General features: G+C 38.0%; 4 protein-coding genes and 1 long non-coding RNA gene across 7 annotated transcripts in view; 2 read left to right on the top strand and 3 right to left on the bottom strand.

Annotated features, from left to right (window-relative positions):
* cnc (cap-n-collar) overlaps positions 1-8,391 on the bottom strand; it is a gene marked incomplete in the record, with an annotated part of 55,746 nt that extends 47,355 nt beyond the window's left edge. Inside the window, 1 exon segment of the mRNA XM_011300480.1 lies at positions 6,917-8,391. Coding sequence (XP_011298782.1) covers positions 6,917-7,342 — 426 coding nt within the window.
* LOC105263950 (uncharacterized) lies at positions 2,131-26,851 on the top strand. 2 transcript variants are annotated; one of them, XR_891944.1, is made up of 3 exons: positions 2,131-2,148; positions 25,745-26,044; positions 26,536-26,851. XR_891944.1 is itself a non-coding variant. In XM_011300484.1 (3 exons), the coding sequence occupies exons 1-2, from the start codon at positions 3,167-3,169 to the stop codon at positions 26,041-26,043; spliced, it is 321 nt and encodes a 106-aa protein (XP_011298786.1). In that variant the 5' UTR covers positions 3,152-3,166; the 3' UTR covers position 26,044; positions 26,536-26,851. The 2 variants fall into 2 exon arrangements, 1 of the variants encoding a protein (XP_011298786.1); XM_011300484.1 differs by lacking the exon at positions 2,131-2,148 and adding an exon at positions 3,152-3,188.
* LOC105263947 (uncharacterized) lies at positions 8,512-10,117 on the bottom strand. The gene is made up of 3 exons (XR_891943.1): positions 10,052-10,117; positions 9,229-9,331; positions 8,512-9,025 (listed from the first exon to the last, which is right to left on the bottom strand). It is a non-coding gene; the product is annotated as an uncharacterized lncRNA (long non-coding RNA).
* LOC105263948 (endoplasmic reticulum aminopeptidase 1) lies at positions 10,951-23,040 on the bottom strand. 2 transcript variants are annotated; one of them, XM_011300482.1, is made up of 13 exons: positions 22,867-23,040; positions 20,961-21,545; positions 17,558-17,710; positions 17,169-17,254; positions 16,865-16,961; positions 16,712-16,794; positions 16,373-16,578; positions 16,008-16,188; positions 15,262-15,786; positions 14,783-15,046; positions 14,470-14,701; positions 13,837-14,242; positions 10,951-13,240 (listed from the first exon to the last, which is right to left on the bottom strand). In XM_011300482.1, exons 2-13 carry the CDS (start codon positions 21,082-21,084, stop codon positions 12,589-12,591), a joined length of 3,009 nt encoding a protein of 1,002 aa, XP_011298784.1. In that variant the 5' UTR covers positions 21,085-21,545; positions 22,867-23,040; the 3' UTR covers positions 10,951-12,588. The 2 variants fall into 2 exon arrangements, with proteins under 2 accessions (XP_011298784.1, XP_011298783.1); XM_011300481.1 differs by having other exon boundaries at positions 22,892-23,040.
* Positions 24,201-25,184, top strand: LOC105263949 (high affinity copper uptake protein 1). The gene is made up of 3 exons (XM_011300483.1): positions 24,201-24,296; positions 24,429-24,565; positions 24,781-25,184. Exons 1-3 carry the CDS (start codon positions 24,288-24,290, stop codon positions 25,040-25,042), a joined length of 408 nt encoding a protein of 135 aa, XP_011298785.1. The 5' UTR covers positions 24,201-24,287; the 3' UTR covers positions 25,043-25,184.
* Positions 26,852-27,827: the final 976 nt, after the last annotated feature.

Raw genomic sequence — 27,827 nt, 5'->3', positions numbered from 1 at the left:
ATGTTTTTTTTTTGTTAGCAAAATTTTTGTAATTGTTGAAAGACACCGAAGAAATATTGACATCACTTCATATTAGAATAAATAAACCTCAATGGCGATAATTATTCGGATTTTTTCTCTCGTTTCCTTGACCGCGAGTCAGGGACTGACGCATAAAAAAATTCCAGGAACGATTTAACTTTGTCTGACGAAAAAAAATTGATGTTTTACAATGTTGTAGAGTGAAAAATGATCAATCAAAGAGCAATCAATTCCGAGGTATAAATAATGATTCAGTTATCCGGGATTTTATCGTCTACCGGGGGAATTTTTATATCGAGTTATCAAAAGTGAATTTTATCGTTGAAACATCGATTGATTAAATCTCGAAAACTATCGATGTCAAGACGAAATATCAGAAGCCATTTTCCCTTGAAAATTTCATGAGCTACAAAAAAGTCCTCTACCGATTTCACCTGAAACCGATAGTTTTCCCGAAAAATCAATAATTAAGAAGAATTGTTAATTTGATTAATCGTACATCACTCGATGCAACAGAATTATTTCAAGGATATTTCCGAATCTAGAAGAGATAGATAAATTTTGGTAGAATCTTTTTCGTAGATCTCGATCCCCGCCACAAAAAAGGTCATAACAAAAATGTCGATATCACCCCGAATTTCCGAGATAATCATCAATAACCGCAAGAATCTCGATATATTTCCATGAAAAATCGTTACAATGGAATATTACCCATCCCTCCCCCCACAATTAGTTAATTGCACATCGATGTCTCGTTCCCCGGCAGATAATACCGCCACAGAATTTCTTCCACTATCTTTTTCCATAAACATGCATCTGACCGATTCACTCCCACCAATAATTCTAAACTCGGTGTATGACGTAATTCCATGCACAGAGTAATCCGCAAAAAAAGACTAGCGAAAACAAATAGCAACTGAATAAAATGAAAAACGTACCGGCACCAAAACAGCACAATTGCTCATTATATCGGTGATTAATTAAAATGCACAGCGAAATCGTTAAAATTGCGGAAAAAAAATCGGTGACAAAGTGGCACTTCCTGATTGATCGATCCCGCGAATGATCGGTTGAAATAAATCGAGTTAACGTGTGACGACTGTTGGTTAACCGAGAGTTTCTCAGATACTATTCGAGAATTATGAAAAAGTTCTTCAAGACGGGTCGCGACATGAGTGTGAGAGGGAGATAAGACCGTCATGACGTGTTGCACACCGCGATTATTCCTTTCATCATCTCGCTAATTATTATTGGAAACACGAAAATGTCGGGGAAATCGACTCTCGTGATTGGACTAATTTTTTTCAATTGCATAATTCATTTTGTATTTTTTTCATCGAATGAATCAATTTTATTTTTATTCAATTGATAATTGTATCTAAAAAATTAATTAATAAAAAATTGTTAGGTGAATAAAATATGAATTATTATTTATGAAAAAGGAAAAATGATATAGAAAATTTGGAAAAAAGGGATTTGTTAATTCCATTTTTAGAAGTGCTGTCATAATTTCAGAATAACCGGTGATTTTATAGTGTAGAGTGCGGAAAAAAGAACCGGTTATTTTCTTGTTTCATATGTCCTGCAGTGTTATTCAATTTTTCATAGTTTAATTGATTTTTAATACGCGATAAACTCGATATTTCTGAGTTCCAAGAGATATAACATGAATGGATAAACATAAAGTATTAGCGGAGGGAAATAATTGAATTCTTGGAGGAATTTGAAATTCTCGATTTGCAGATTCAATCTGTACCGACTGAAAAATGGGAAGGAATTTCAGTTATGAACGGTCGATAATGTAGATTTTATTATTGGTTGGGATAAATTGTAGAGAATGTCTTTGAATTCATTTTGAATATTAATAATAATTACGAGAGGGTGAGAGTACTATTTATTTTTACTCAGGATGACGCACTGGTTTTTTGACAGTCTCTCCCGCCACGTGCCTCAAAATTCAAATGATGGTGCGCAAAAGAAAGGCTGTCTGCTATTTTTTACTGCGCTGTTGGCAAAATTACCATAGGCGACGCAAAAAAATATGCCTGTTAAATAATTGCTGGGACTGGATAAGTTATAATTTCAATCAGCACGATCGTACGTCGTCGCAAGTAAATTGCAATTAAAGTGAGTAATTGATATGTAGAACAAGAATGAATATAACGCGTAAAAATTTTGAGATAGCATTGAGATGTCGTTGAAAGAAATTTCTATTTCTTCATCATTAAAAAATAGCATTAATTTGCGATAACGAAATCAGAGATAAGGGTAATTGTCAAATTATTTTGATATCACCAATTCCGTTGAGTGTGACGTACGAAAATGTCAATTTAAATATCGGCATCATTCGAGGTGACAACATTGAATTCATCGATGTAATCATCTCTTAGTTACCAATTTTTTAAATCAATTCATCAAAGTTTAAAATTTCTCGACTGGAGATTGAATTGGGTTAAAAAATAATACGACTTTCCCATTCTCGTGATGATTACACGTGACTTTACTCCGATTACTGTGTTATTTTCGCCAAATTGATACACCTCAGGGAGAAGTCATTGATATTCACCGAGCGATCTTATTTCTTTGAAAATCGATTATAATTAGAACTGACTATCACCGTTCGGAGATGATCGAGTCTATTTTGGAGATTAGTAGAAAGCCTAATTTTGACTTACAACTCGCGTACTAGTCCCTCTCTCTTCAACCAGTAATCTCGAATGATTTCCTCAACAATTCAGTTAATAGTGAGTATCAGTAATGATCTGGGGGTTGAGGAAAACTTGACTTACCTACAACAGAAAAAAACGAACAAAAATTAAAGAAACTTGGTGTGAACTAATGATTTTCCTCAACTTCACAATGACGTAACACAATAAAACTTGATGAAATATCATACATCATCGGGCACAAAAACGGTGACCATCCTGGGGAACTTCTTCTTCTTCCGTGCCATTATGACGGATCAGACCAAAGTGGAAAAATGGAAAACGAAAACGAAAAGCCAACGGCACAACTGAGTGGATAATCACCAGTAGAAGAGGACTCGTACAACCGCGAGGTGGAGGTATTCCTCGGTCCCCTCGACCATTGGTCTCCAGGGTCATACCGCGGGGCATCAATTACCATTAATTTCCAATGGTGATTAATGCAGATTCGTCAAACGCCGGGTAAATATTACTTCCGACGTGGCATTACACTTCAGGTCAATTGAATTCGGCTTGTCAATCAGTAACTAAGTAGGTGATAAACTGTTTCATCACGCGCCGCAATTCACCCTTTTTCCTCGATTTTTCACGAATTTTCCGGGTGGATATACCATTCCGAGGAATTTCAGGGGAAAATTCAGGTTTTTTTAATTTTTTGGAATTTCAGGGGGAATTTCAAGTTTTTTTCAATTTCTTGGAATTCCAGAGGAGATTTCAGGTTTGTTCATTTTTTTTTAATTTCAGGTTTTTTCATTTTTTTTAATTTCAGGGGAAATTTCAGGTTTGTTCAATTTTTTTTTGAATTCCCGGGAGAATTTCAGGTTTTTTCAATTTTTTTTAAATTTCAGCGGAATTTTCAGTTTTTGTTTCAATTTCTTGCAATTTTAGGGGAAATTTCAGGTTTTTTCAATTTCTTGGAATTTCAGGGAAAATTCAGAGCGAATTTTCAAGTTCAGGTGGTGAATACCTCAATTTTCCGGAAAATCAGGTCAAAAAATTTCCCAGGTTTTCATTCTGGAATTGCAAATTGGGAAATTGATAATTATTCTTCAGGTTCAGGTACAGAATTCAGGGAAATTCAGTGCAATTTTCCGGAAAATTCATGCAGTTTCCCACCACACCGTACGGGATCAACTGAAAATTCTCGAGGACAAGACCCTCAGCCAATTGAGCATAAAAAATTGTTTACGGGAATTAACAAGTGGAAATTCAATGTTCGTCTTCGTTACGCAACTGTCAACTATAATTCGTATAATAATCGAGTGCTGATTCCGCGTACCAGCTGTCCTTGTCAACTAATCAGTCCATAAATGACATCGGGAAAATAAAACGTAATCGAGAGGAAATCTCGAGTGGCTATCGACAGTGGGTCAATCAGTTTGCGATAAGAGGCGGGAAAAATCAGGCACGTGCAGTGAAATACAAACGGCTTTTCAATCCCCTCCAAAAAAAAATTATCAACATCACCTGAAAATCCCGGGAAAACTCAAAATTTCAAATTTTAAATTGCTCACTTCAATTTCAATTGAATTACCAATCTCTACAGAAAAATCTCGAAAATAAAAAATCAATTCTATGAAAATAGACGATTCGTTTTCCGGGGAAAATTTCAAACGTCTTCACTGATTTATTTATAAATCTCGGATGTTAAACAAAAAGTTAGTGGGAAAATGGCACGAGTAGGCATTCGTCCAATGCCAAGGACCGAGTGGTCATCAATCTAAAATCCTTGAGTTGTCAAAGAGAAGCTCGAGAAAAAGCAAAAAATAAATCTATTGTGAGTTTGTTTCAACGACTTGGCATAAAACAGACGGTGTTTACACTATCAGAGACATTGACAGGCGCATTGAACCCCAATTCGCAATTTTCTTTGTCTCCTGCACGTGTTTTCGCGGATTTGAAAGAGCGCCAGCTCATGGCATTTCGCAAGTTGAAAGAAATTTCTATTTCTTCACCATTAAAAAATGGCATTAATTTGCGATAACGGAATCAGAGATAAGGGTAATTGTCAAATTATTTTTGTATCACCAATTCCGTTGAATGGGACATACGAAAATGTCAATTTAAATATCGGCATCATTCGAGGTGACAACATTGAATTCATCGATGTAATCATCTCCTAGTTACCAATTTTTAAAATCAATTCATTAAAGTTTAAAATTTCTCGAATTGAGATTGCATTGGGTTAAAAAATAATACGCCTTTTTCATTCTCGTCGTGATTACACGTGACTTCACTCCAATTCCTGCGTTATTTCATCCAAATTAATGCACCTCAGGGAGAAATAATTGATATTAACAATTATTTATGCCTGTTTAAAAAAAAAAAAAAACGTGACAATCTATTAGACGAGAAAGGGCTGGAAGTGGTCGCGAAAATTCATATAAAAAGATATCTAATTGCAGTGGCTATTTCCGGAGGGCCTTCGACGAATTTAGAATTTATTTTCGCAAACGCAGCAATGAGCAGCGATTTATCGTTTCTTCTGGAGAAAATTGCAAGGGCGGTGGCTCGAATGCATAAATGAGAGCGCATCGGTTCGCAAGAGTATTCTGTTTCACATTTGATATTTTCAACTCGATATTTTTACAATCGAGGCCGTTGCACGCTCATTTGCAGCGAGACGAGATTTTTTTTTTCAATCGTCATTTTTCTTTGTTCATTTCCAGAAATTCCCCTGGATTTTCGCCAGAATTCATTAGTCCGCGAAAAAAATGGCAGAACAAATTTTTCTCTTCATGAAAATTTGACTTCGATTTTTCTAAATCCCCAAAAAATTGAGAACGCGCTCGCAGTAATAATGAGTCAGTGATTAATTGGATTGTCTGAAGGCCGTCGGCCTCAGGTGTCCGACTGATCTAGATAAGATGAGGTGAATTCAGCTAGATCATGATGATCTCATGGGATTGCGTCGATTTATCGATTCCTTTTTCGTCATCTAACGCAAAAGTCTGATTTCACTGTTCCCATTGGACAATTATGGAATCAATCGATCGAACGATTCGATTTCATCTCAAGATTCACCCGAGGATTCTCGCGCAATCCGCGATTTTTTCGCGATCGATCATCGATAATCACGAGATTGTGAGGGGATATTTATTTGAATGACAAGAAAAATTAAATTTTCCACCGGAAAATCGTACGTAAAAAATCAATTATTCTGGACTTCGCGCACTGATCAATGGCGTAAGCACCAATTTGGTACACCCTGAGGAGAGAAAGGAGAATTGGAGGCCGTTGATGACGCAAGGTCATTCCTGAGGAGTTGATGACGCATTCACGATTGAAATAAGTAAAAACACGGGGTCATTTGCACCGGTGTCTGAAGATCTCGTGAGAAAACCCGAATTTTCGATGTAAAAATAGTCAAAAGAAATTCATCAACTCGATGTGAATGAAATTTTCAAAGAATTCAGTGAATAATTTTTTCTTTGTTCAACATTACGGAGAGGAGAAAATGCTAATGATCGTGTGAAAGGAAAATAGTTCTTTGCCGATTGAGCAATTGTTGGAGGAAGCAATATCAATGCCAGTCAGCGGATAATACGCAAATGAGAATAGTCACGGTGCCAGAGTGCGATAAGACACAAAGAACATGATGCCATCAGTGGAAATTCGTCGGAGTGACTAATGCTCTAACGACTTTTCAGGACGATTCGAGAAAAAATATATTTTATGAACAATTTTAGAACGCGGGCATTGAAAAAAAATTGAAACGTAGTTAGTCATTTGCGAGAAAATTCCGAGTTCTTGAACTTGCGGTGAGACCGGAAATAACAATTAATAATTGATAGCAGTAATTACGATGGCTATCTACCCATTAAATTAATCTCTCAATTGAATACCCGTAGAATATCTCCGGAGCCAGTGGAGATACGACAATTTTTATGATGACCTTTTTTCTAGCTCGGTCTTTCCTCTCCAAAAAAGCTCCCTACAAATTTTTTTATATCACCCCTAGATCCCCAGATATCCACCAAAAACCGGAGAAAGACAAGAAAAATCAAGTGACGCCAATTTGCAATTTCACTCCCGCCTTATTTGGGGAGTATCTCGGAATCTAAGCCAGATAGCAAAATTTTCAAAATGACCTTTTTTTCAGGTCTCGAATTTTCCTCGAGAAAAGCTTCTCATAAAAATTTCACTATCACCCTCAGATTCCGAGATATGCTCGAAAAATGGTAAAATACCTCTTGCGTGAGTTCAGCAGTTCCCTGAGCCTCAGTAGGTGCATCAGGTTCGCTGGAGTCTCCCTGAGAGCTGCCTCCAGGTATCTCATCCCTAGCAGAGTCCTCGACATTCAGTAGATAAGCATGAATATCATTCCTCGTAGAATTCAATCTGCTGTACCTCCCCAGAGAGTTCAACTCCTCGAAGAGATCCCTCTCATAATTAATCAGCATCGAATCAAGATTTTTGGGGTGTACAAAAATCGGTCTGTGAACGATAGTCCTGGCATCAGTGTGCCACCCAGATCCATTATGAAGATTCAACGATCCCACCCCAATCCTCTGAATATCAAGCCCCAGATAACTCTCTGGATCAACTCTCAAAAGTGACAGGAGGAGTGCCAACTGGAGCAGCTCCTCCCTGTACAATTTCTTCAGACAAATCATTTCTTTTTCTTTCTTGAAACTTGAACACTTGAAATTCACTCAATTATCACAGCAACCACCTGTCCCTCACAGTTGACAATAAAAAATAAGTACACGTAAGAGCAATAAATTGAGCATCACAGATCAAGTACTGGTGAATTGAATAAATTGTTCATTCGACACTTCCTCACACCCTGACACTTCTTCACACGTCGTCACGAAAATCCTTTCATTTCGATTTATGATTTTTAACGTTTGAGGTTAGAAATAACAAATTGATGATTCTTTTAAGTGCTCCACTCAGCTGGACAGTCAGATGGCAAATAAAGTGATCACTGGGTCCTCTGGTGTAGGTCAGTTACATGTGCCACTGAAATAACCTCAAAACTCATATGTGACACCTCACACACACACTATTCCCCCCCACAAATGTTTTTTCACGTTTTTATCTCACTCGTTGTATTTTGGCGTTCGGTGTTTTTATCACTGCACTCGATTCTTCCGGAATCACATGATGGTAATGGTGATCGATGATTTTTTATTGTTCGGTGTTATTTGTTGTTTTGGATGCTTCCGGTGTTTGTCGATCTGTCGTGATTAGTCGGACGGAATCGCGCGATCCCGGGGTGCGGTGACGACGCGAAATCCCGTGGAACTACTTACGCCACATTTTTTGAATTTTTTTGGGGATGATTTTGGGGCCTTTTGGAATTTTCCCGGTGGAGTATTTGAACGTGCGGAGACCACGGATGAAATCGTAATGCCGTGTGTGACTCAGCAATCACTCCCGTAACGTCGTGTCATTTTTCAGGGGCGGATGCCAGGGGCGCTAATTTTTGCAATTATTTGAAATTCGGGATTTCGGGATTTGTGGTTTTGTGAGGGATTTTTTGAGATGAGAAAAGGGAAATTTGATTTTTTTCTTGAAATTGCAATTTTTCAGGGGCGGATGCCACGCGCCAATTTTGTAATTATTTAAAATAGATAGTAACAATTGTTGTATTTGTTGAGAATTCTTTCAGGATGGTTATTCAAGGAAATGATTGAATAATCGTGATAGCAATAATAATTCAATTTACATTATTTATTTATAAGGCAAATTATTAGGCAACAATTATTTCTACTCATCTGGTCTATTTATTTATTTATCATTATTATTATCATTGATATTGCCATAAGTATTATTAATTTCTTTTTGATGGTCAAAAATAATTTAATTACGAAATAATTACAGGAATAATTCAATTACAAATTTTGTGGTTTTGACAATAATTGAAGTAAGACAAAATATCGTGTGAAGCACGTGTCAAGTCGCGGTAGAGACTAATGTCTTTTTGTTAATCAATGTCAGATCGAAAAACATTGAACATTAAGACGCATTAAAATGCTGTTTTGTTTTTTCCATTACACGCGTCATTGGCCAGTGATTCCGCGTGATCGAGATCCCCTACCCAAGGGGTCATCGATTAACCCGTATCAATAGATCATACATCTGAAGTAATTTCATACGCGGTACTCAGTACAATCCCCTCTCCTCATTTTATTTTTAATCGATCGTTTCCGTTCTCCGCAAATCACTTTACCTCCAACCACAACTTTACCTCTTCGCTCTGATACTTCCCTGATTTATCAGTTAAATATCTCCGCATCTAAGACAGCTACCGTAATTTTTGTCATAACCTTTTCTGCAGCCCCTTATCACCCCTGCAAAAAAGATTTTATCAAAAATCTCGCTATCACCCCTAGATTTCGAGATACTAATCAAAAACGGATTGACAATCAAAATCGATGTTCCTCCCGAACTCCCGAATCAATCGGGAGATATCTCGAAATCTAAGGGGAGTATCGAAATTTTGGTAATTAGCTTTTTTGTAGGCCGTAATTAGTTCCATAGAAAAGGTTCTTACGAAAATTTCGATACTAGGTGTATATTCTGAGATATTCCCCGGAATAACCAATAGATCCCCCACATGGTCACAATTTTTTTAGTTCTTGCTTCCGTTCGCTCTTCTATAATTAAAAAAAAATTCAGTCGTATGCATAACGATAGTCGCCGTTATCGGTTTGATAACGCCGTTAAATATCAGTGATAACTGATGTACACAGTGCAATGGAGGACTTATTCCCGATAAGAGTGAAAATACCATGAAATTACCCGAGGCAATTTTCAGTTATTACTTTTCAATTCTTTCCACTCTTCTCTGCGCCCAAAAATTCATAAAAAATAAGTGAAATAAATCGCAATGAAAAGTGAAAAGTGAAATTGCGAGCTCTACGATTTTTCTTAGGGAATATAATCACTCGGATGAATCATTCATAATAATTTTATTATTTTCCCCGGACAATTAAGAGACTGCGAAATCCATCGACGAATCAGCGTGGCACTAGAAATATCAGTGGTGATTAATTAATTATTCAGTTATCTATCGAAACGCGTCGTCTAGCGGCGATATCTCCTGATGCGGCGACACGATTTGAGTGCGTGAAATCGAATTTTGAAATTGAGGGAAAAATAAATGAAAAAAAAAACAAAATGGGAAAATTCATTCCATTAATTCTTGGATTATCTGTGGACATTTATTTAAACAATTTCCCCGAATTCCCCCGATTTTTCTGACGATTTCCAAAAATTCATTCTTTCCAGAAAAAAATCCACGTAAAGCCTGAATGTTAATTAAACAATCCGAAATAATTAACAGAAAAAAATTCTTGAAATTCTAATTTTCCTACCTGCCATTCTGCTTTTGACCTGATCAGGCACTCAGGTATGGTTGCCGGTGAGAGGGTGCGCATCCGGGGTAGATCGGCAATAATCATCCTGAAAAGTTCACCCCACAAACTAATCAATTCAAATTCACTCGCTCCTCAAATCATGAACGAATTAAATCACGCGACAGCTCAAGTGTACGTCACGCGTTCTCACTTATCGGTGATTAAAAAAAAAAAACTGTAATTGAGAATTGTGAATAGATATTTTCCAGCAATTCTTTCAACGTTCTCCAGAGTACGCATTGTTCCGACGATCACAAGTACTGATGATAAAACGAAAAGGTCCCCCCACTCGATCGCGGTATCAATCATGCCGATCACGTCAGCTGCTCGTGATTTTAAATCGTGGCGCGAAAACGATCCGTCAACAGCTACACGGAGAGAAATATTCAGTAAAAATTACGGAGCAATCGAGTTAATCCGAATGAAGAAATTTTTTCCCACGAGTTTCACAGGAATGGAAGAAAATAAATCTGAAATCGGTAGCGAATTGTTCAACTGCGATAAGTGCAATATTTTCGACCCCAGTTTTTACCCGATATCTCGAAATCGAAGAAAGATAGACATTTTTTCATAATGACCTTTTCCGTAGCTCTGACAATTTTCTATGAAAAAGGTTCCGATAAAAAATTCGCTATGTGTCTTTAATTCCGAGATATCGGCGAACAACTGGTCTCGAAAAAAAGTGCACTTATGCTAGATTAGTAATTAATCGTTTGCCCTTCGGTAATCTTCAGTTTTTGATGGACAAAAAGAAAATAATGGACATAAGGACATGGAAAAAATGTATATACTCCAATTCTAACATTTCCGAGCCACTGGATCGATTTTTTGAATGAATGAAACTCGACAATATTTTTTACAACAAAATATCTATTACAGTACAATTGATAATATGGTACAAGTAGTTCAATGGATACAAAATACAAAACAACAATGAAATTTACACGTCCGATAGATTCATAAGGGCATATTAACGTCCACAAGGATCGCACTGACATTGGCCTATTGACATCAGCATAATCTCATTTTTTTTACAGTGAAGAAAAAAAATATTTCGAAATAGGCCGATTAATATGCTCTGGAGATATAAATCAATTCGATAGAAATAATACCAGCGATATCGCCTCGACGCATTCATTACACTGATTATTTTTCCTTTTGTAATTTTATTCATTCCTCCAATGATCGAGAAAATTCAGTGAAAAAATATTCTATTTACATGTAAATTTCTAGCTTGTGCGTCGATTTGGTAATTCGCCATTTTTTTTTATTGGGTAATTTTTATTCTTTCGTATTGAAGTGTATAAAAATCTACGTATTCAGAAAGGTATATAGTCTGTAATTGTTCAATTGGTACTGGATACTTGTATTTTTATTCATTTTTTCGGTTTTTGATTCTGGGGATTTGACTATCCGCCAGTTTTCCGTGAATATCTCGCAATGTATGGGACATAAAAAAATTTTGTTCAGACATTTTTTATAGCTCCGGAGTGGTTCTACAAAACGATTCCTAACGAAAATTGCGATAGCTCCCTTGGATTCTGAGATATTCCCGAAAAATGAACGCAAGTCGTTTAACCGGTTCGTTACTGACTGAAAGTACTGAATCGGTACTTTCTCCATTCCCCGAGTCAAAAAAGCTTGAATAATTAATCAGCAAGCAGGAGGGACTAATCTCTTATCAAATAGAAATAGATAGATGTCTGTGGGACGGACGCTTGTGCCTGAAAATCAACATCAGCTGAGAATACATAATTTGCAAAAAAAGAGGAACGATAAAATGAGATTGAAAAATTCTACGCAAGGCTGCAACATGCCATAATAAATTATTACATCGATTCAATTTCCCTCTCTCCAATAGTAAAATATCAGATTTTATTCGCTCTTTGGTTTAATTCTAGATCAGCACGGACTCAATATAAATTCCATGCCTGGACGTACCCCGCGTCAAGATCACAAGGTCCTGTAGCAACATGAACACATGGCACACGACACATAATATTTTGGTTTATTGTTTCTGTATTTTGAATATATAGTCCATCTTCTTTCTTGTTCGTCGCAATCCCCGAGGGAATCGCAACTTTTGGCGAGATTATGACTAGTCTCCGCTCTTTTGAAAATCGAATCCACATTTCGGTTGTAATTCTTTCAAAAATTTCCGCCATTTTCATACATCGATATTCAATATTGAAAGACAGAATCTGCAGTCACGATTTCCACGAGAGCTAGAACATTGGTATTTTCCTTGGGAAGAACGTATCGTACCAAATTAATTTAGTCTAGTAATGTTGATATGCTAATTGAATAAATCCACTAAATCAAGTTACCGTGCATGCCTGAGAGTTTCGAAATGAATTCCAGGGGAAAAGTTTCATGCTAAATAATTCCACGCGTGACAAATAATCCGATAAATCAGAACGGGAATAAATTATTTGAGCATCATCTAGGAATCATCATTTCGTGTTATCATCCCAGATTTTCTCAGAAGCAATTACCTAATCTCGGTAATCTTTGAAATTATCAATCAACCACTCGTCGACATCGTCGGCATTATTGGATACCCATCGAACATTCATTTTGATGGTCTCGAGGCTCTGCTCTAGAGTTCGCTCTCCACTGCCAACGTCCATGTCCTTGAAGAACTCAGTTACCTCCTGGTGATCGTACTCCGTGAAGAAGTCGGAGACAACCGAGGAGATGAGAGGCCCCAGTCCCACAGATCCATTACCAAAGAGTGTGTGAAGCTGGGGCCAGTAGGCCTTGACGTGCCTCCAGGCGATGTACTGGCCCTCAGGATTGCGAGCAGCTGCTGCAATGACTGATTCGACGTCCTGGGGCCTCACGCTCTCCCTGTCAAGGGACTTCAGGAGGTACCTCTGGAGGAGCCACGGATCGGTGGTTGCACCCAGTGCCTGAAGGATAATCCTCTTTTCACTTGGAATTTGAGTGGTTTTGTACGTCTCCCAGCAGTGGCGCCACTCCTTTTCAGAGCCAAATCTTATACCCGCGACGTACACGACGTCTCGGATGTTTGGGGGAATTTTCTTGCCCCGCAACATCCAATCCTCGAAGAGGTTCTTGGCGGGCTTCACCACGTCCTCCAACTGGAGCTCAACTGCTGACTGGAGGACAGCTATTCGTAAGAGTCTAGAAGGAATCAGTGGTTTTGATTCGATTCAACCTTCTGTGTGATTAAATCTAATCAGTCTAATGATGATTGTACATGGAAATGAAAGGCATGAGTATCTGTGAGGGTAACGAAGATCATTATTGATTTTATTTGAACGGCATTACTTTTGTTCAAAACGTCGCACGTGAAATTCGGCCCGTTATCATGGATAACTCTCGATCAGATAGATAGAATTCAGAAATTCAAAAGGCATTGTGAAATTGAGACCTTGAAAATGGTATGTAAATGCTCCCATTCAATTTTATTACAAATATATAAAAATTGAACCAAATTTGAAATTCGGGTAAAGCATGAAAATCGCATTTTCATATTCAAAACGCCAGAACTCCGTAAAAAATTATGGGAATCACATGACTCGTATATTCTTTTGAAGCTTTTTTGAAGCCCTTTCGAATGAGTCCACAATGAATTGCCTCAGTCTAAGAGGGACCGTGGTTTTCGCCCAAATATCGGCGAGAACGATAGCATTATGCATACGGATCATTTACTTATGGAAATTATTCTGTTTTTATAGGGAATTCTCATGGGATTGGATGGAATTTTCGTTACTCACTTGGTCAGATGATCTCCGTCGTCGTTCCACCCAACGTATCTGGAAATGGGTCCAAGCAATTTCTTCATGAACGCCGTGTATCTTTTATAGCCGGCGCTCTCCCCCAGTCTCTGCTTCCAGGAATGGAGATATCCCAGAGCCGTAGCCCAGGGCACGTAATCCCTCTCGTTCATCAGATAAAGCGACAGTCTCAGTGGAATTGTCGCATTAACTTCCCCAGCCTCGCACAGAGTGAACACGTCGTCGATCAAATTCGCTCGATCGATTGCCGAGAACTTGCGGTGATTTGTCATTAAAGTTTTTATGATCGACGTCCACATATCGTCCGGGTAGGACACCCTGTAGAAGCCCGTCTGATTTATATTGAATTTTATGAATTCCACGGCCTCAGGGAGCTCGAAGGTGACTGCAACATTTTTCATTATAAAATATCTCCGGATCTACCGAAGATAGGAAATTTTCGTGAGAACCCTTTTTGCAGGTCGCAAGTTGTTCTACAAAAAAGGTTTTCACGGAAATTTCGATATCGGCTCTCAATTCCGAGATATTCCGCAACAACCAACAGCGAAAATGGAGTCAAATCCTTTTGTTGAGTTGCAAATTAATCAGTAAGAGGAAAAATTAATGAATTACCATCGGACATGTTCATCCAGATGGTGTAGACCTTCTCAGGATCCTTGTCGGTGTAATAGGTCAATGGCACATACCACTTGTAATTAAAACCTGATTTTGATTGAATCGTTTCCGTTTGATTATCCAGTGGATACAGTAAAAACCGTTTTTGACTCGCAGTCACCATTCGACCCTCTCGATTTATCGTGATAAGAGGAAATCCTGTCTGTTGTGTCCAAGTGTCCATGATTGCCTGTCAATTCACGGAAAGCCATAAAATATTTTCCTATTTATCGATTCACCTCATCCCCTCAATAACAAATAATTGCCTCACCTTGACATCAAAAGAATTGTTGGCATGCTTGGAGAAGACAGCCCACAGGTCATTAGTATCGGCATTACCGAAGGCGTGGACATTGAGATACTCATTGAGACCACTCCTGAGGATGTCCTCCCCGAGGAATCCCTGGAGCATATTGAAGATGGAAGCACCTTTGGCGTAGCTGATGCTGTCGAAAATCGCCTCGATCTCAGCAGGATCCTTGACAGGAACACTGATAGGATGACTCGTAGCTAGTGCATCGAGGCGCAGTCCCGCCTGAATAATAAATCATGCATTCAACTCTGCCCTTGTTCCTCAGGTCGAATCGACCTTTTTTGATTGGTCCATGACAAATGCGGTACAGGAGGTGGAGTGGGGGGTATGACGGGTCATGTGAAGGAAAGAATTTTTAATAACCTAAAGTTTTTCAAATTGCTGAGATTGATTCCATATTACTCGACCATTCTACCGTACATTACATATCGTGTCACCTGTGTCTTGTCGAGGACAAACTGATCCATGGTGCTCCACTCTGGTGATACGTTGTTGACCCCCATATACTCGAAGAAACTTGCAGCACCTTCATTCAGCCATAAATCATTCCACCACTTCATGGTGACAAGATTTCCAAACCACTGATGAGCGAGTTCATGAGCCATGATGAAGGCGACCCACTCGTGGGCAGCAGTTGATGTCTCATCAGGATCGTACAGGATGGATGCTTCCCTGTAGCTGATGAGTCCCCAGTTCTCCATTGCTCCAGCAGCAAAGTCTGGGACTGCGATGAGATCCTGCTTGGGCAGGGGATAATTGACACCGAAGAACGACTCGAAATAATCCATAATTCGTACAGCTGTCGTTAGGGCGAATTGAGCCTGGGGGAGCATCGACTCAGCCGCGTAGACACTCACGGAGATGTTCCTGGAGGTGAGCTGGGAAATTCTTTTGAAGTCACACACGACGAAGGCCACGAGGTACGTCGACATCTCCACTGACTCCTGGAATTCGTCTCGCAGCTGAAATGAATAGTTGGTCTACATCAGAGGGGTATATACCAATGTCTCCGGTTTTGCGTTGGAGATATTGTCATATTTGATATTGCTGGAGGAAGATGGAGATTGGCTGTTTCAATTTTGAAATCGTTCGATCATTTTAACGTGGAGAGTTTATACTGGAGGAATAAACCTATTCGACTGAAAATAATGGGACGAATAAAATAATCCAGAGGAGCACTCACCAGTCCCGTTCCCATGTAGAATCCAGCGTCTTCGGTATTGACGATCGGCATGTTGCAGAGTGCAATGTGAAATCGATCTCTGAATATCGAGACTTTGAATTTCGCTTTGTACTGGGGCTCATCAAAACAGGGAAAGGCCGATCGAGCATATGTCGGTTCAAAATGAGTCGTTGCCAAATATCTAGAGAGAAATCGGTTGATTTTTGAGAATTATCTCGGAATCTGAGAGAGCTAGTGAAAATTTTGATAAGATGTTATTTATAGCTCTTATTTCACTCCGTAAAAAAGGTGGTATGAAAAATTTTGATAAATCGGTTGGATAAAGAGATATTGGTTTTATTAGTCAGGGGTGGGAGTTGCGATACCTGTTCTCTCCTTCTGCTGTTTTGTAAGAACTCAGGTAAAATCCCTCGAGTTCGGTCGTCAGTTTTGAAATGAATCTCAAGTGCAGCGTGTAATTTCCTCTCTTCCGGAATTTACCTTCTTCCACCTCCAGGTACAGCTGCTGATGACGTGGATATTCCAGCAATTTTGCGATTTTCATCTCATGCCCTTTACGATTCACCACCATCTGGAGAATAATCTGTTAATATTGTCCCGATACTCATTCTTATAATGCAAATTAATTTTTAGCAGGATTAATTTCCGTTGTTTAATCACTGAACTGATAAATCGGCAATTAAGACTAATTCGATTTCACTTACTCTGTCTGTTATTGTCAGGTTTTTACTGTGGAAGACGATAAAATTGGTCTCTCTATCGACGTAAAATTCGATAGTTACTTGTCCTGTGAATGAAATTAATAAAAATTCACTTGTTTACAACAGAATGGGATGATAATTCATTTATTTATTTACCTTTAACCTCTAGGGTCGTCAAATTCGGATGAATTGTTATATTGTATCTAGTTGGGTGAGAAAATGCGGGTAATCTAACATTATCCCACGGAAATATCTGTGAAAACGAGAATTTATTCGTAAGACTTTACAATAAAAAAATTACCGATTCTCCCAGAAAATTGTTAATTAATAAAAATCGGTAGGATGATGAATTTTTAGAATAAAAATTCACGAAATCGTTTATCAGTTGTCATTCTCTTTAATTAATTATCATTATTAATTGAGAATTCTCATTAATTCATAATAAATGAATTTTTTGTACTTCTCCATTGGTCGCCATTGGCTCAGCCCCAGCTCCATCATCTTCAACTTCGAGATTAGCTGGTTTTTCCCCCGCGCAGGGACAATCTGCATAATCAGTGATAATAAAATTCAATTAAACAATTACAAACAAAAAAAAATCCGAAAAACTAGACAATTCCATTACTTTCTCGCCGATTCCACTGAACTTTGCAATTATTCGATTTTTTTTTATTTCCGTAGCACTCCCCAAATTTATTAACAATTCCTCATTATTGTTAATTATCTTCATTATTTTTAGTGAAACCGGTGGTTTTATTTATTTTAATGAATAATTGCAGTGGAATAATTTCGGTTTTTTTCGGTCGATCGACATGCGGTGAAATCTTCCATTTTGAATTGAGGACTCACCATTTTGTGGTCCCGCAAACGCGATGATGAGTGATATGGCGAATAAAATAGCGAGAACTACTGTTGCGATGCACAACGCACGTTTTTGAGAGCAGACAGCCACCCCATTGTGCTCATAGAGGCTTCTTTTATGCAGCCCCGTGTTACTGTCTCCTAAAAAAAGAAAGTACATTTCTCCACTTACCGATAATCACTCGCAACCCGCGAAAATTCATTGCGTTCTCGCCAAGTCCACGGCGACATCTTTGTCTCTCTCATTTATTTTGTTTACATATTTTTTTCCGATATAAAAGTGAAAAGTTAAAAATAAAAGTCAAAAAAATCGGCAACTTTTACTTTTAATTTTCACTTCTTTCGGTTTTTAAAAATAATTCTTTCATTCGCACCCCAGAAATGGAATGCTAGTCGTTTTTTGCATTTTATTTTTGCGCATTCGTCGGGAAAAAAAAACAAAACGACATGTAAAACCTGGAGAGGGGTCGTGTGCATCAGAGGTTTTGAATCACGGTCGCAAAAAAAATGGAATCAGGTCAAGTGCTGGGAGTGTGTGTGTAGTTTTTATGAGAACGATTGAATCGAATGCACAACCTTTTACATTCAAACATATGCACCGTAAAAAAGTTTAACGCAACTGTTGAGTTCAATCGTGAGGTTTTTATACTTTGAAGTCGAGTCCTTGGGAGGAATAATGAATGCAGGGTGATATTGACCGATTTTATCGGCACCATGATCTCGGATAATCGGTTTCGCCCCACACGATAGGTTTTTCAAAAACCCGAATTTTCTTTCTCCCAAATACCGATTAATCTCCAAAACTACCGATTCCACGAAAAAATGTGAAAAAACATTTTTTGTAGAAAATTTAATCCTCCACAAAAAATGTCCCTAAACTTTTTCTCTCTGAATTATATTATCAGAAATATCAATATATTCATGAATATCAAAATATTAATGAGGGCAAAAAAATATTTTTTCCCCCAAAAATTTTCTGGGGTCAATAAACCCATGAATGTTAAAAATAATACTGAAATATATTAAAATAATTATGGATGAGGGTGAAAAAAATTATTATAGATATATTCCCGAGGTGAAACGGGATTGCACCCCAATATTATTGATTTTCCCCACGTGGTCGGGCATGGGCCACCCCCTTAATTCCCAAAAAAAAAACTTACCCGTGAGGAATGCAACATCATCAACATCCTGTTCGCTCATAGCGAAAGAATTCGGTGGTGGTCTTCGATAAACAAAACCCTTCACCTCGCCGTCGTTGGACGCATACGCGACTTTAATGAGGGGCTCCCTCTGTTCAGCCAGAATAATTACCGAGGCCCGTGGGTCCAACGAAATCCAAAAATCTCACTCCACAATCTCCCAAAAAAAAAAAAAAAAAAACCACCCCTCACTCAGTCAAACTGTAGTCTCGCATCACTGACTTCATTGAAGTGCCCCAGGAGTCTCGGGTAATACCAGGTCACTGGGTTGTACACCACATCACATATATTTTTTAATATTCGATCGCGAGTGCTTAGAACCCTTGCGCAACACTCATCACTCCTGCCAAATGCACGGGGTTGAAAAAAAATAAATAAATAAACAAATTACGAGGGATAAGTCATAACCAGTGGTACGAGTAGATGAAGCTGAAGATGTTGACGAGAGAGTGATATTTGGTGGTGGGGATGGGGTTGTTGCACTCGGTGGGAGTACATCGACACCTTGACATTAAATTCAGCATTTGGGGGATGATTTTAACAGCGGACAGACAGCAACTCTAAGCAGAAATGGCGGACATGGGGTAAAAGCAGCGGATGGGATGTATTTTTCCCCTTCGCGGCGCAACCACTCGTGGAGACTGGTATCTGGGTGTGTTGGGAGGGGAGGACGGGGATGATTTTGTGGGGTGATTGTGTGCGTGAGGGGTGTAATGGTATAAATGGGGGTGTGTGGCGCCATCTGGGGTGGAGATGAGGCTATGGAAAGGGTTGGGGTTTTTTTTTTTCCGGGGATTTTACCTCTCGTCGATCAGGCGGCGCTCTTCTAGTCATTGTCATGATTTTGTTTGACCCACAAGGTGAAAGGGTCAAGGGTTTGACAGTCGTTGGTGATTGTGGTCGAGGGTCAACGACTTGATAGGAAAATCTGTCAGGATGCTGGGTTGACCTTCGTGAGGGTCAAAAGTTTGACAGCGATGAGTGGAGAATTAATGCTGTCATGGTATTTTGACCTTTGGGAGAGTCCTGAAAGGTCAACTGTCAATATTAACGTCAGAATTAAATTATAAATACTGTTGTTTGACCTCTGGCAGTTCAAGGACGAACAGATGCATTTGAAGGTGAAATCCCTCCGTTTTGACCCCGACGAAGGTCAAAACCACATAAAAAAACACCGAGTGAGGGTCAATGAGGTGAAATAAAGGTCAAATTCAGTTGCTGCTGTTGTTTTTGGTTGTGAGGGTGAAACCTTTTACCCGGAATACCGAAGGCAGTTCATGAATACACATGAAGGGAGTTTAATTAGCTGAAACCCATAATTTTTGCGGGAGCATAAGGCTTTTGTTACACGAGGGTAACCCAAAATAGTATCTTGCAAATAAAAGTTTGGGGAATGCTTGGGCATTTTCACCGTGAAGAGTGCGAGGGTGAAGCTTGGATTGGGAATCGATCGGCGTCTGCCGAGAAGGGGTGTCGCCCCTTTTCAAACAACTATCTCACTCTCCATTTCTCTCCCCTTCGTATCCCCTACTATAAACCACTAACCATTGATCACATTAGTCCAGGGGACGTTGGACTTTGCCGACAAAATCCTCCAGTGATACTCGTCACTCGGATTTAACCCTCTATCGACCTTTTGGCAGTTGTCACATGCGTCATACAATCCGTTAAATCGACAATAATTCAATAAAAAATGAGAATAACAAAAAAAAATCATTTAAATTTTGGTGTAATTTTGAAAAAAAAAAATGGAGTTCCCATTTTTTTTCGACAATGAACTCTTGAACTTGTGACCTCCCACGTATTTGCGGTGCATCCCTGTCGACATAAATTATTCCATCTGCCGTGAACTCTTTCTGGCAGATGCCAGAAAAAGCCGGAATACCTGCGCTCGTTTGACGTCTCTTTGTCGCGTTTCACATTTTTTTTTTTCGCAAACCATGGGGCGAGGTTTAAAGCACGTGTTACCCCCCGGGGGTCGCGGGAAAATTTACACGGGTTTAGGGCTCGTTAGCCTGGTGACTTCCAGGGGAAGACGCGATCGATCTAGGGAGACCTGCTCCGGGTTATTCCGGGATGAACAGAAAAATTTCAATGATTGATGGAAATAATTTTGATTTGGCTTCAATAACTTCGAACCCGCGTCAATTATTTTTTTTTTCTGTCAATTATTTTCGAAATTCTCTCACCTGACGTCTCAGGGACTTCCGTATTGGCGATTCCATTCTGCCCTGGGCTCCTGGAACTCGAAGTCCGGCCCAGGGGTTCCATCCGGATGACTTCGCTGCTTTCCCGCGTCGAGTGTCCCGGCATTTTCAAATGTTTATCTTAAAAAAAATGAAATTTTGGGGTCGATTTACGGAGAAATCAATCAAATCTGCAGCCGCTCTTCAAATTTCCCGCCATCGGGCTCGGAAAGGTTCGTGGGCCCCGCGGGGAATTCCATTGTTCCCGAATTCCGGTGGCGCCAGTGGTCACAAATTTTTTCTTTCTCCTTTGTATTTTTGTTTTTTTCGATCTCGGGCTTCTGCGGAGGCCTTTCTAGTCGTCTTTTGGTACCCGTTTGAATGCGCTTTCTATTTTTTTATTATCTCGACTACTCTCTCTGTAATTAACGAGTGCAGCTTCCCATTTTTTGTCCACCTTTTGCACATTCATGTTCAGTTGAGAGGCGCTGATTCATTATGCGCGGTTGATTCCTTTGTTCCACACATGTTTTTCAAATCTTCCATAGATTTTTTCGATTTGTTCCGCAGCTCTGGCGTGACTTGAATCTGCGAAGATTATTACGGAATCAATTACAGATTGATTGATTCATCAAATCATGCAATGGAAAATGTTGCAGATCAAAAATCGAGTGTCTTTGATGAATCAATAAAAAAAAAACCCAAATTCGTGCAATCGCGTCTAATTAGCAGTCTAATTACTTTAATTACTTTATTGTTTTTTTCAATTAATTTATTGTGGATAATCAATTTTTTCACTCTCCGCTGATGATCTGCAATTGTTTGGTTTTTGAAAATTAAGGAATTCATTTGGAAATTGTTTTTTGGGAGGTAATGGAGGACGAGTTGTTCTGATGGGAATATGATACAATCCGTCAACGTCTAGGAAATCCGCGGATTATATAACTCATTGAGCAAAATACTAGACATCTGTTTACCTCATCGTTCATTTTTCGACGGGGAATTCTGTCGGCAATACAATACTCTCGGGAAAATTTATATCTTAATTCCTCCAAATTGACGAGAGAATGACATTGAATCTCAAATTTCAAGATAATTAACTGAAGGACTTCGCAACGCATCGGAATTCTTTGACAGAAAGTGAAATTCTCATGAAATCCTGCATTAATTACAACTGAGAATAAATTATTCAATGGGAAATTATTTTTTTTAGGGAGAACTTTCCAATTTTTCCGGAAATTCAAGGAAAAGGGTTTTATGTAATTGATACAATAATTAATAATTAAAATTACGTATATTTTGGGGGAAATAATTATTCACTGGAAAATTCGCGGATTTTCCCAAATTCCGGGAAATTCAGAATTTATTGAATTTTCACGCAAAATTTTTCATTCCTCCGAATACAATAATTAATAATTAAACTTACGTATATTTTGGGGGAAATAATTATTCACTGGAAAATTCGCGGATTTTCCCAAATTCCGGGAAATCCAGAATTTATTGAATTTTCACTCAAGATTTTTCATTTCCCCGCCACATATTTCCGGTGTAAAAAAACCGTAAAAAATTTCCGGACCGTAAATTCTCCCGAATTTTTCCCCGACACGTGGTGACCACCCCCTGCCACCCAGGAAGCCCCAAATCACCCCTGAACATCGGAATTTCAAATTCAAAAATCGATTCGACCGATTGAATCTAATCGAATCGCTTTGCCCAACTATATCACCCATAATTGCATGAAAATTACCGGTAATTCCGGTGCATGAGATAGAGTGAACAGAGTACTGAATAGCCCGGAGGAAGTCGAAGGATCCATCACAACAATCCGAGGATAAATCAGATGACAAGTACCGAACAATGTCTATTGATTAATTATTCACGGGATAATACACGCTAATTGCATAATTACCATAACAACCCCCGAAGTGACTCACCGGTTCAGGCGACTGGAGCGACTGGAGCGACTGGAGTGACTGGAGCGAATAGAGCGATCGGAGCGATTTATGGCGACGTGTGAAAATGAAAAAAAAAATTACTAGCAATTAACTACGATAAATAATGGGTTAACTGCGTCGATGCAAACCCTCGGACGGTGAGAGTGCTACTGAATTTCTAGAGTTGAGCGTCGATGAAGATCCGGACGCAGGGAGGCGCGACGGTCAGGCATCAGCCACAGGTTGCGCTGCTCTATACCCCGCATGCAAAAATATAAAATGCAATAATTTTTTCTCGTTACACAAAAAAAAAAAATAAAAATAAAAAGGCAACGATTTTCCCATTAAAACGAAGAGAATTTTTTTAATTTGTTCCGCTGAATTAGGGACGTCTCATAATTATAATTGATATATCATTTTTGCCGGAAATGTATAATCAATATATCGTGAATATATCATCAATATATTTTGAATATATCATCAATATATTGCGAATATATCATCGATGTATTTTGAATATATCGCCAATATATTGTGAATATATCATCGATATATTTTTTATATATCGTCGATATGTTTTGAATATATCATCGATATATTGTGAATATATCATCAATATATCGAATATATCTCGAACAATGCATTTTTTGGTGATATGCATGATATATATATATCCCGATATAATCGATATATATTTCTCGATATATTCTGCCCACTATATTAAAAATATCAATTCACCTAAAACTTCTGTAAATACCGATCGTCAATAGAATAATAGTCCGCCATCCCCCACAGTCGCCTTATCAATTATTGCTCTGCATTTTTTATGTACGATATATTTATATATTTTCACACCTAGATATAAAAAAAAATCGTTCCCTACAGGGGGAATCACGTGGAAATTTTCCCGGGGGACTAACCGAGGAATTCTCCACTCATGAGATCAATAATTTCAATGGAATTCTGAGAGGGGGAGGGGAGGGGGCTATCCTCCATAAAAAATATAATTATAATTAAGTCTGAGTGAATATATTACTTATTTATAATTGTATAAGAATCATAACATAATTATAATTTCAGATATTTTCAGTGAATACCGATTTATCAGAAATATTTTTTAAAGAAATTTTTAGCTTAATTAATCAAATAATTTGTGGTATAATAATATATTGTTGTTTGGATTATTATTATATATTTGTGGAATAAATGGAATTTAATTACTGGAATGAGCAGTTGGAAAAAATTGACGAACCCATACCGCAGACTAGATAATTCAATAAATTTTGTTATCAGTCGATTCTAGATAACGCGCCTTTCAGCTCTGAGTTGTTCAGTTCAAGTATTTCTCTACCTCGTGTACAATTGATCTCCAAAGTATTGGACACTCGTTGCCAAGATGATGGGCGTAAGTACCTCAAGATTTAAACTCAAAAAATGAAAGAAAAAATAAAAATCTTTCATTTCCCGGAATTTTAGAGCTCTTTCATTTCGAAAAATCAATTAAAATATATTCCTTATTAAAATTCTTTGGGTGTAGATGTACTTTCATTTTGGAGTGACAGAAAAGGCGATTCTCTTCTCAGGATGGCGGACAACCGATTGGCAGGGAATCCTGGGATCGATGATCGGAATTATTCTCCTCGCGTCGATTTACGAGGGCCTGAAAAATTATCGGTAATTCAAATTTTCCAATTACTTCGTCAATCACCCGATGTCATCACAACATATCGTCGAGGAATTCCTCGTCTACCGATTTTTACAAATTAATCTAGCAAAACAATAATTAAAATCAATTAATTATCCTACCGGTTGCTCTCCTGGATTTTCAAGATCTTAATTAAGGGTTCTGTACCTGAATTTAGTATTCAAACAAAATGTTGTTTAATTAGGGAGAATTTATTTCTTCGAACAACTCTGAGGAATCGTCACGGTTTAGGAAAATTGACTCGAGGAAAAGCTCTCGTTTCGCCGATTCATCTTCTCCAGACTCTTCTGCATGTGGTCCAGCTGATCCTTGGGTACTTCCTCATGTTCATATTCATGACTTACAATGTCTGGTTGGCACTGGCTGTTGTTATTGGCACTGGCCTCGGATATTGGATATTTGCGTGGGATAAATGCACCAATGAGCACACGGATTGCTGCGGTTGAAGTGATCTTCCATTAAAAATCAATTAAAACCCATAAACGTCATCATAATTATCCTCGAATTTACCACCAAGAAACCAATTACAAAAATAATAATCATTACCGTTTTGTTTTGTAATTAAAATATAAAAAGTGAATGACTTTATATCATTGGGTAAATGTGATTACGATTTTGATGCCGATTCCCGCCGAAGCTGTCGACTTTACGAAAAATTATCATAAGACCTTTTCCATCGAGAATTTAATTCCCTACAAAAAATTCCTTTATGAATTCCACCGTAAATCGATTGTTCCCGAGATAAATGGATGGACATGAATTCATTAGCGAAGTGCCAAACGAGACGAGTGGAATTCGATCTTATAATTATCGATTTATCTCAAAAATCATCGACTCTAGGAGAAAATGCCAAAAGTCCTTTTATCAAGGGAATATCATCGTCCACAAAAAAGTCTTTTGACGTTTTTCTGTCAACCCCGTACTTTTGAACATAAACTGCTAATCAACGAGAATATTAAATCCCAGTTCAGGTTAATCACAATTAAAGGTTGACAGTTTACCGCTTAATTGCTGGAGTACTCGTGACATCAATTACCAACACAACTGTCAATGCAAACAGACGAGGGGATATCAGTGTATTATCGGTTTTTATCTGGGGTGATTAGCTCGAAAAAATGTGAACCTCGTACTTAATTGGAATGTTTCAGTGGCTCAGGTGAGATTGAGAGTCATGGATACGATGGACACCACCAGAAGTACAGAGATTATTTGCTGTCAAGGTGGTTCAACATCTGGTGATGACAATGACGTATCCAACAGGGGAGTGATATTATCTTGGGATAAATTCAATACCAGAATTTGGCTCGTCTTCGTCGGGTCTTTTGTCGTCTGGGCGGTGGCATTTTTCTTGGCGTATCAACCGGGAAATGGATCCATGGATCATGGATCGATGGATCATGGATCGATGGATCATGGATCGATGGATCACGGAGGAATGCATCATTAAGGTAATTGAAAAATTCGGACTGCAAGAAATTTTTCAAAATCGAATTCGCATCGATTTCCGTTGGGAAATTTTATTGGAAAAAATTGTAGAGTATTCTATTTGTTTATAAAATTTTATTCCTTAGTATTTGTTTATAATTTGTTGTTTGTTCAGGGGAATCCTCAATTTTTTAGATCAGAAAAAATTAATTGATGTTGCAAAAAGCGGCAGATCGTGAAAAAAATATAAGATATGAAATTTTAATTTGTTTAAGTTTGAATAATTAATTAATTGTTGCTGAATTTGGAGGGATTGAACTGGGATTCATTGTGAAAAGGGGAGATTGAGGAATTGAATTGCTGATGGATTATTTCAGGAAAACAGTTCCCGGAGTTTTCACTGGTTTTAATTATTTCTATTGTCACGTGAAATTAATTTTAATTCAAACATCAGATTAATTCTCTAACAATATATTGGTGTTAATTAAGACTTCCCACCCCTTTTTATTTTCAGAGAAACAGATCAACGAAATATTCTCGGATCCAGTCGAAATCACGACCAATTGATTTTCCCACCGCTCGCATCCGAATAACTCACGACTGAATTCCCCAGTTCCAGTCGATTCATCGCTTCAATTAACCCCGACTCATTATAACTCGATTGATTACCCAAAAGACGAGTCAATCGAAAGCGAGAAACTTCAGAAATTTCATAAGAGACCTCCATTAAAAATAAAATCAAACTCAAACGATTTCTATAAAATCCCTCAAAAAATCCTCCAACAAAAATTTGAATGAATTTAATTAACCAATAAATTCTTCAGAGCCGATATATTTGCATGGAATTTTTTATGGATATTGAGGAAAAAAAACGATTTGAAGGGAGCGATAAAAAAAGGGACCGATTGGATGGGCAGTGGTGAATCCCGAAATATTTCTCGATCTCCTAAATCCGATACAGGTGACCGTGTTTTCCGGTCGTGTCGTAAACCCTCTGCAGTCGTAACTCCAGTCGAGAGATCGATTTCAGACCCGGAAGCTATTCATAAGTCTTGAGTGAGAGGACTTAAATCCTCATTGCGCCCTAGATTCAAATGTCTGGTACATCGATTTTTCGAAATCATCAAATCCTTATTAAAAAATTTTAATGTTAATAATTTTACGTTTTTTTTACTAAAAAATATCGAAATATCTTATAAATTTTCAAAAAGCATTAACAATACCATAATAAATGAATAAATAATAATAAATATAAATATATCATATAATTATATGATATATTTGATATATCATAATAATAGAGTGGACATAAATGTCGATATATTCGATAAATATATCTCAAAATATTTAGACGATAATTAAAAAATATATTAATAATTATGTGATATATCCCTGATATATCGAATTTTATACCGGAATATATCTGTGTATATTTAACATATATTTCGCATTTTACTGCATTATAAATATTTTTATATCAATATATCAGATATAGGAATGATATAGTTGGATTCCAAGTCCGAAGGAAAAATTCACTTCCTTCTGGAAAATCCCGGATGAGGGGCCATTTGAGGGGGCAATTTCCTCCCCCTAATTATCCCACCCCATTATTCCCCTATCGTTCTTCACCGCTGGTTAATTATCCTGAAGAAAATAGAAGTTTACGTCGATAATGAGAAAAAAAAAAATGGCTTCATCTAGACAGAAAGTTGCTGGGAGGTGTAATACGCTTCCACGCGTTTGTCTGGTCGATATTTGCCGTTGGCTCCCTCTATATCAAATATATATATATGTGTAGATAATATA

The sequence above is a fragment of the Fopius arisanus genome, unplaced genomic scaffold (genome assembly GCF_000806365.1).
Source record: "Fopius arisanus strain USDA-PBARC FA_bdor unplaced genomic scaffold, ASM80636v1 scaffold00018, whole genome shotgun sequence".
NCBI lineage: Eukaryota > Metazoa > Arthropoda > Insecta > Hymenoptera > Braconidae > Fopius > Fopius arisanus.
This window is presented reverse-complemented; position numbering and strand designations above follow the sequence as displayed.

Excerpts from the sequence above, each read along its gene's own strand:
- LOC105263950 (XM_011300484.1), top strand. The coding sequence starts at position 3,167 with ATGCAGATTCGTCAAACGCCGG. Across the intron at positions 3,189-25,744 it reads GCAGATTCGTCAAACGCCGG|TGGCTCAGGTGAGATTGAGA; the intron begins GTAAATATTACT and ends GGAATGTTTCAG.
- LOC105263948 (XM_011300482.1), bottom strand. The coding sequence starts at position 21,084 with ATGCCGGGACACTCGACGCGGGAAAGCAGCGAAGTCATCCGGATGGAA. Across the intron at positions 15,047-15,261 it reads TTGTCCTCGACAAGACACAG|GCGGGACTGCGCCTCGATGC; the intron begins GTGACACGATAT and ends TTTATTATTCAG. Across the intron at positions 13,241-13,836 it reads GACGGAGATCATCTGACCAA|ACTCTTACGAATAGCTGTCC; the intron begins GTGAGTAACGAA and ends GATTCCTTCTAG.
- LOC105263949 (XM_011300483.1), top strand. Across the intron at positions 24,566-24,780 it reads GAGGGCCTGAAAAATTATCG|GGAGAATTTATTTCTTCGAA; the intron begins GTAATTCAAATT and ends TTGTTTAATTAG.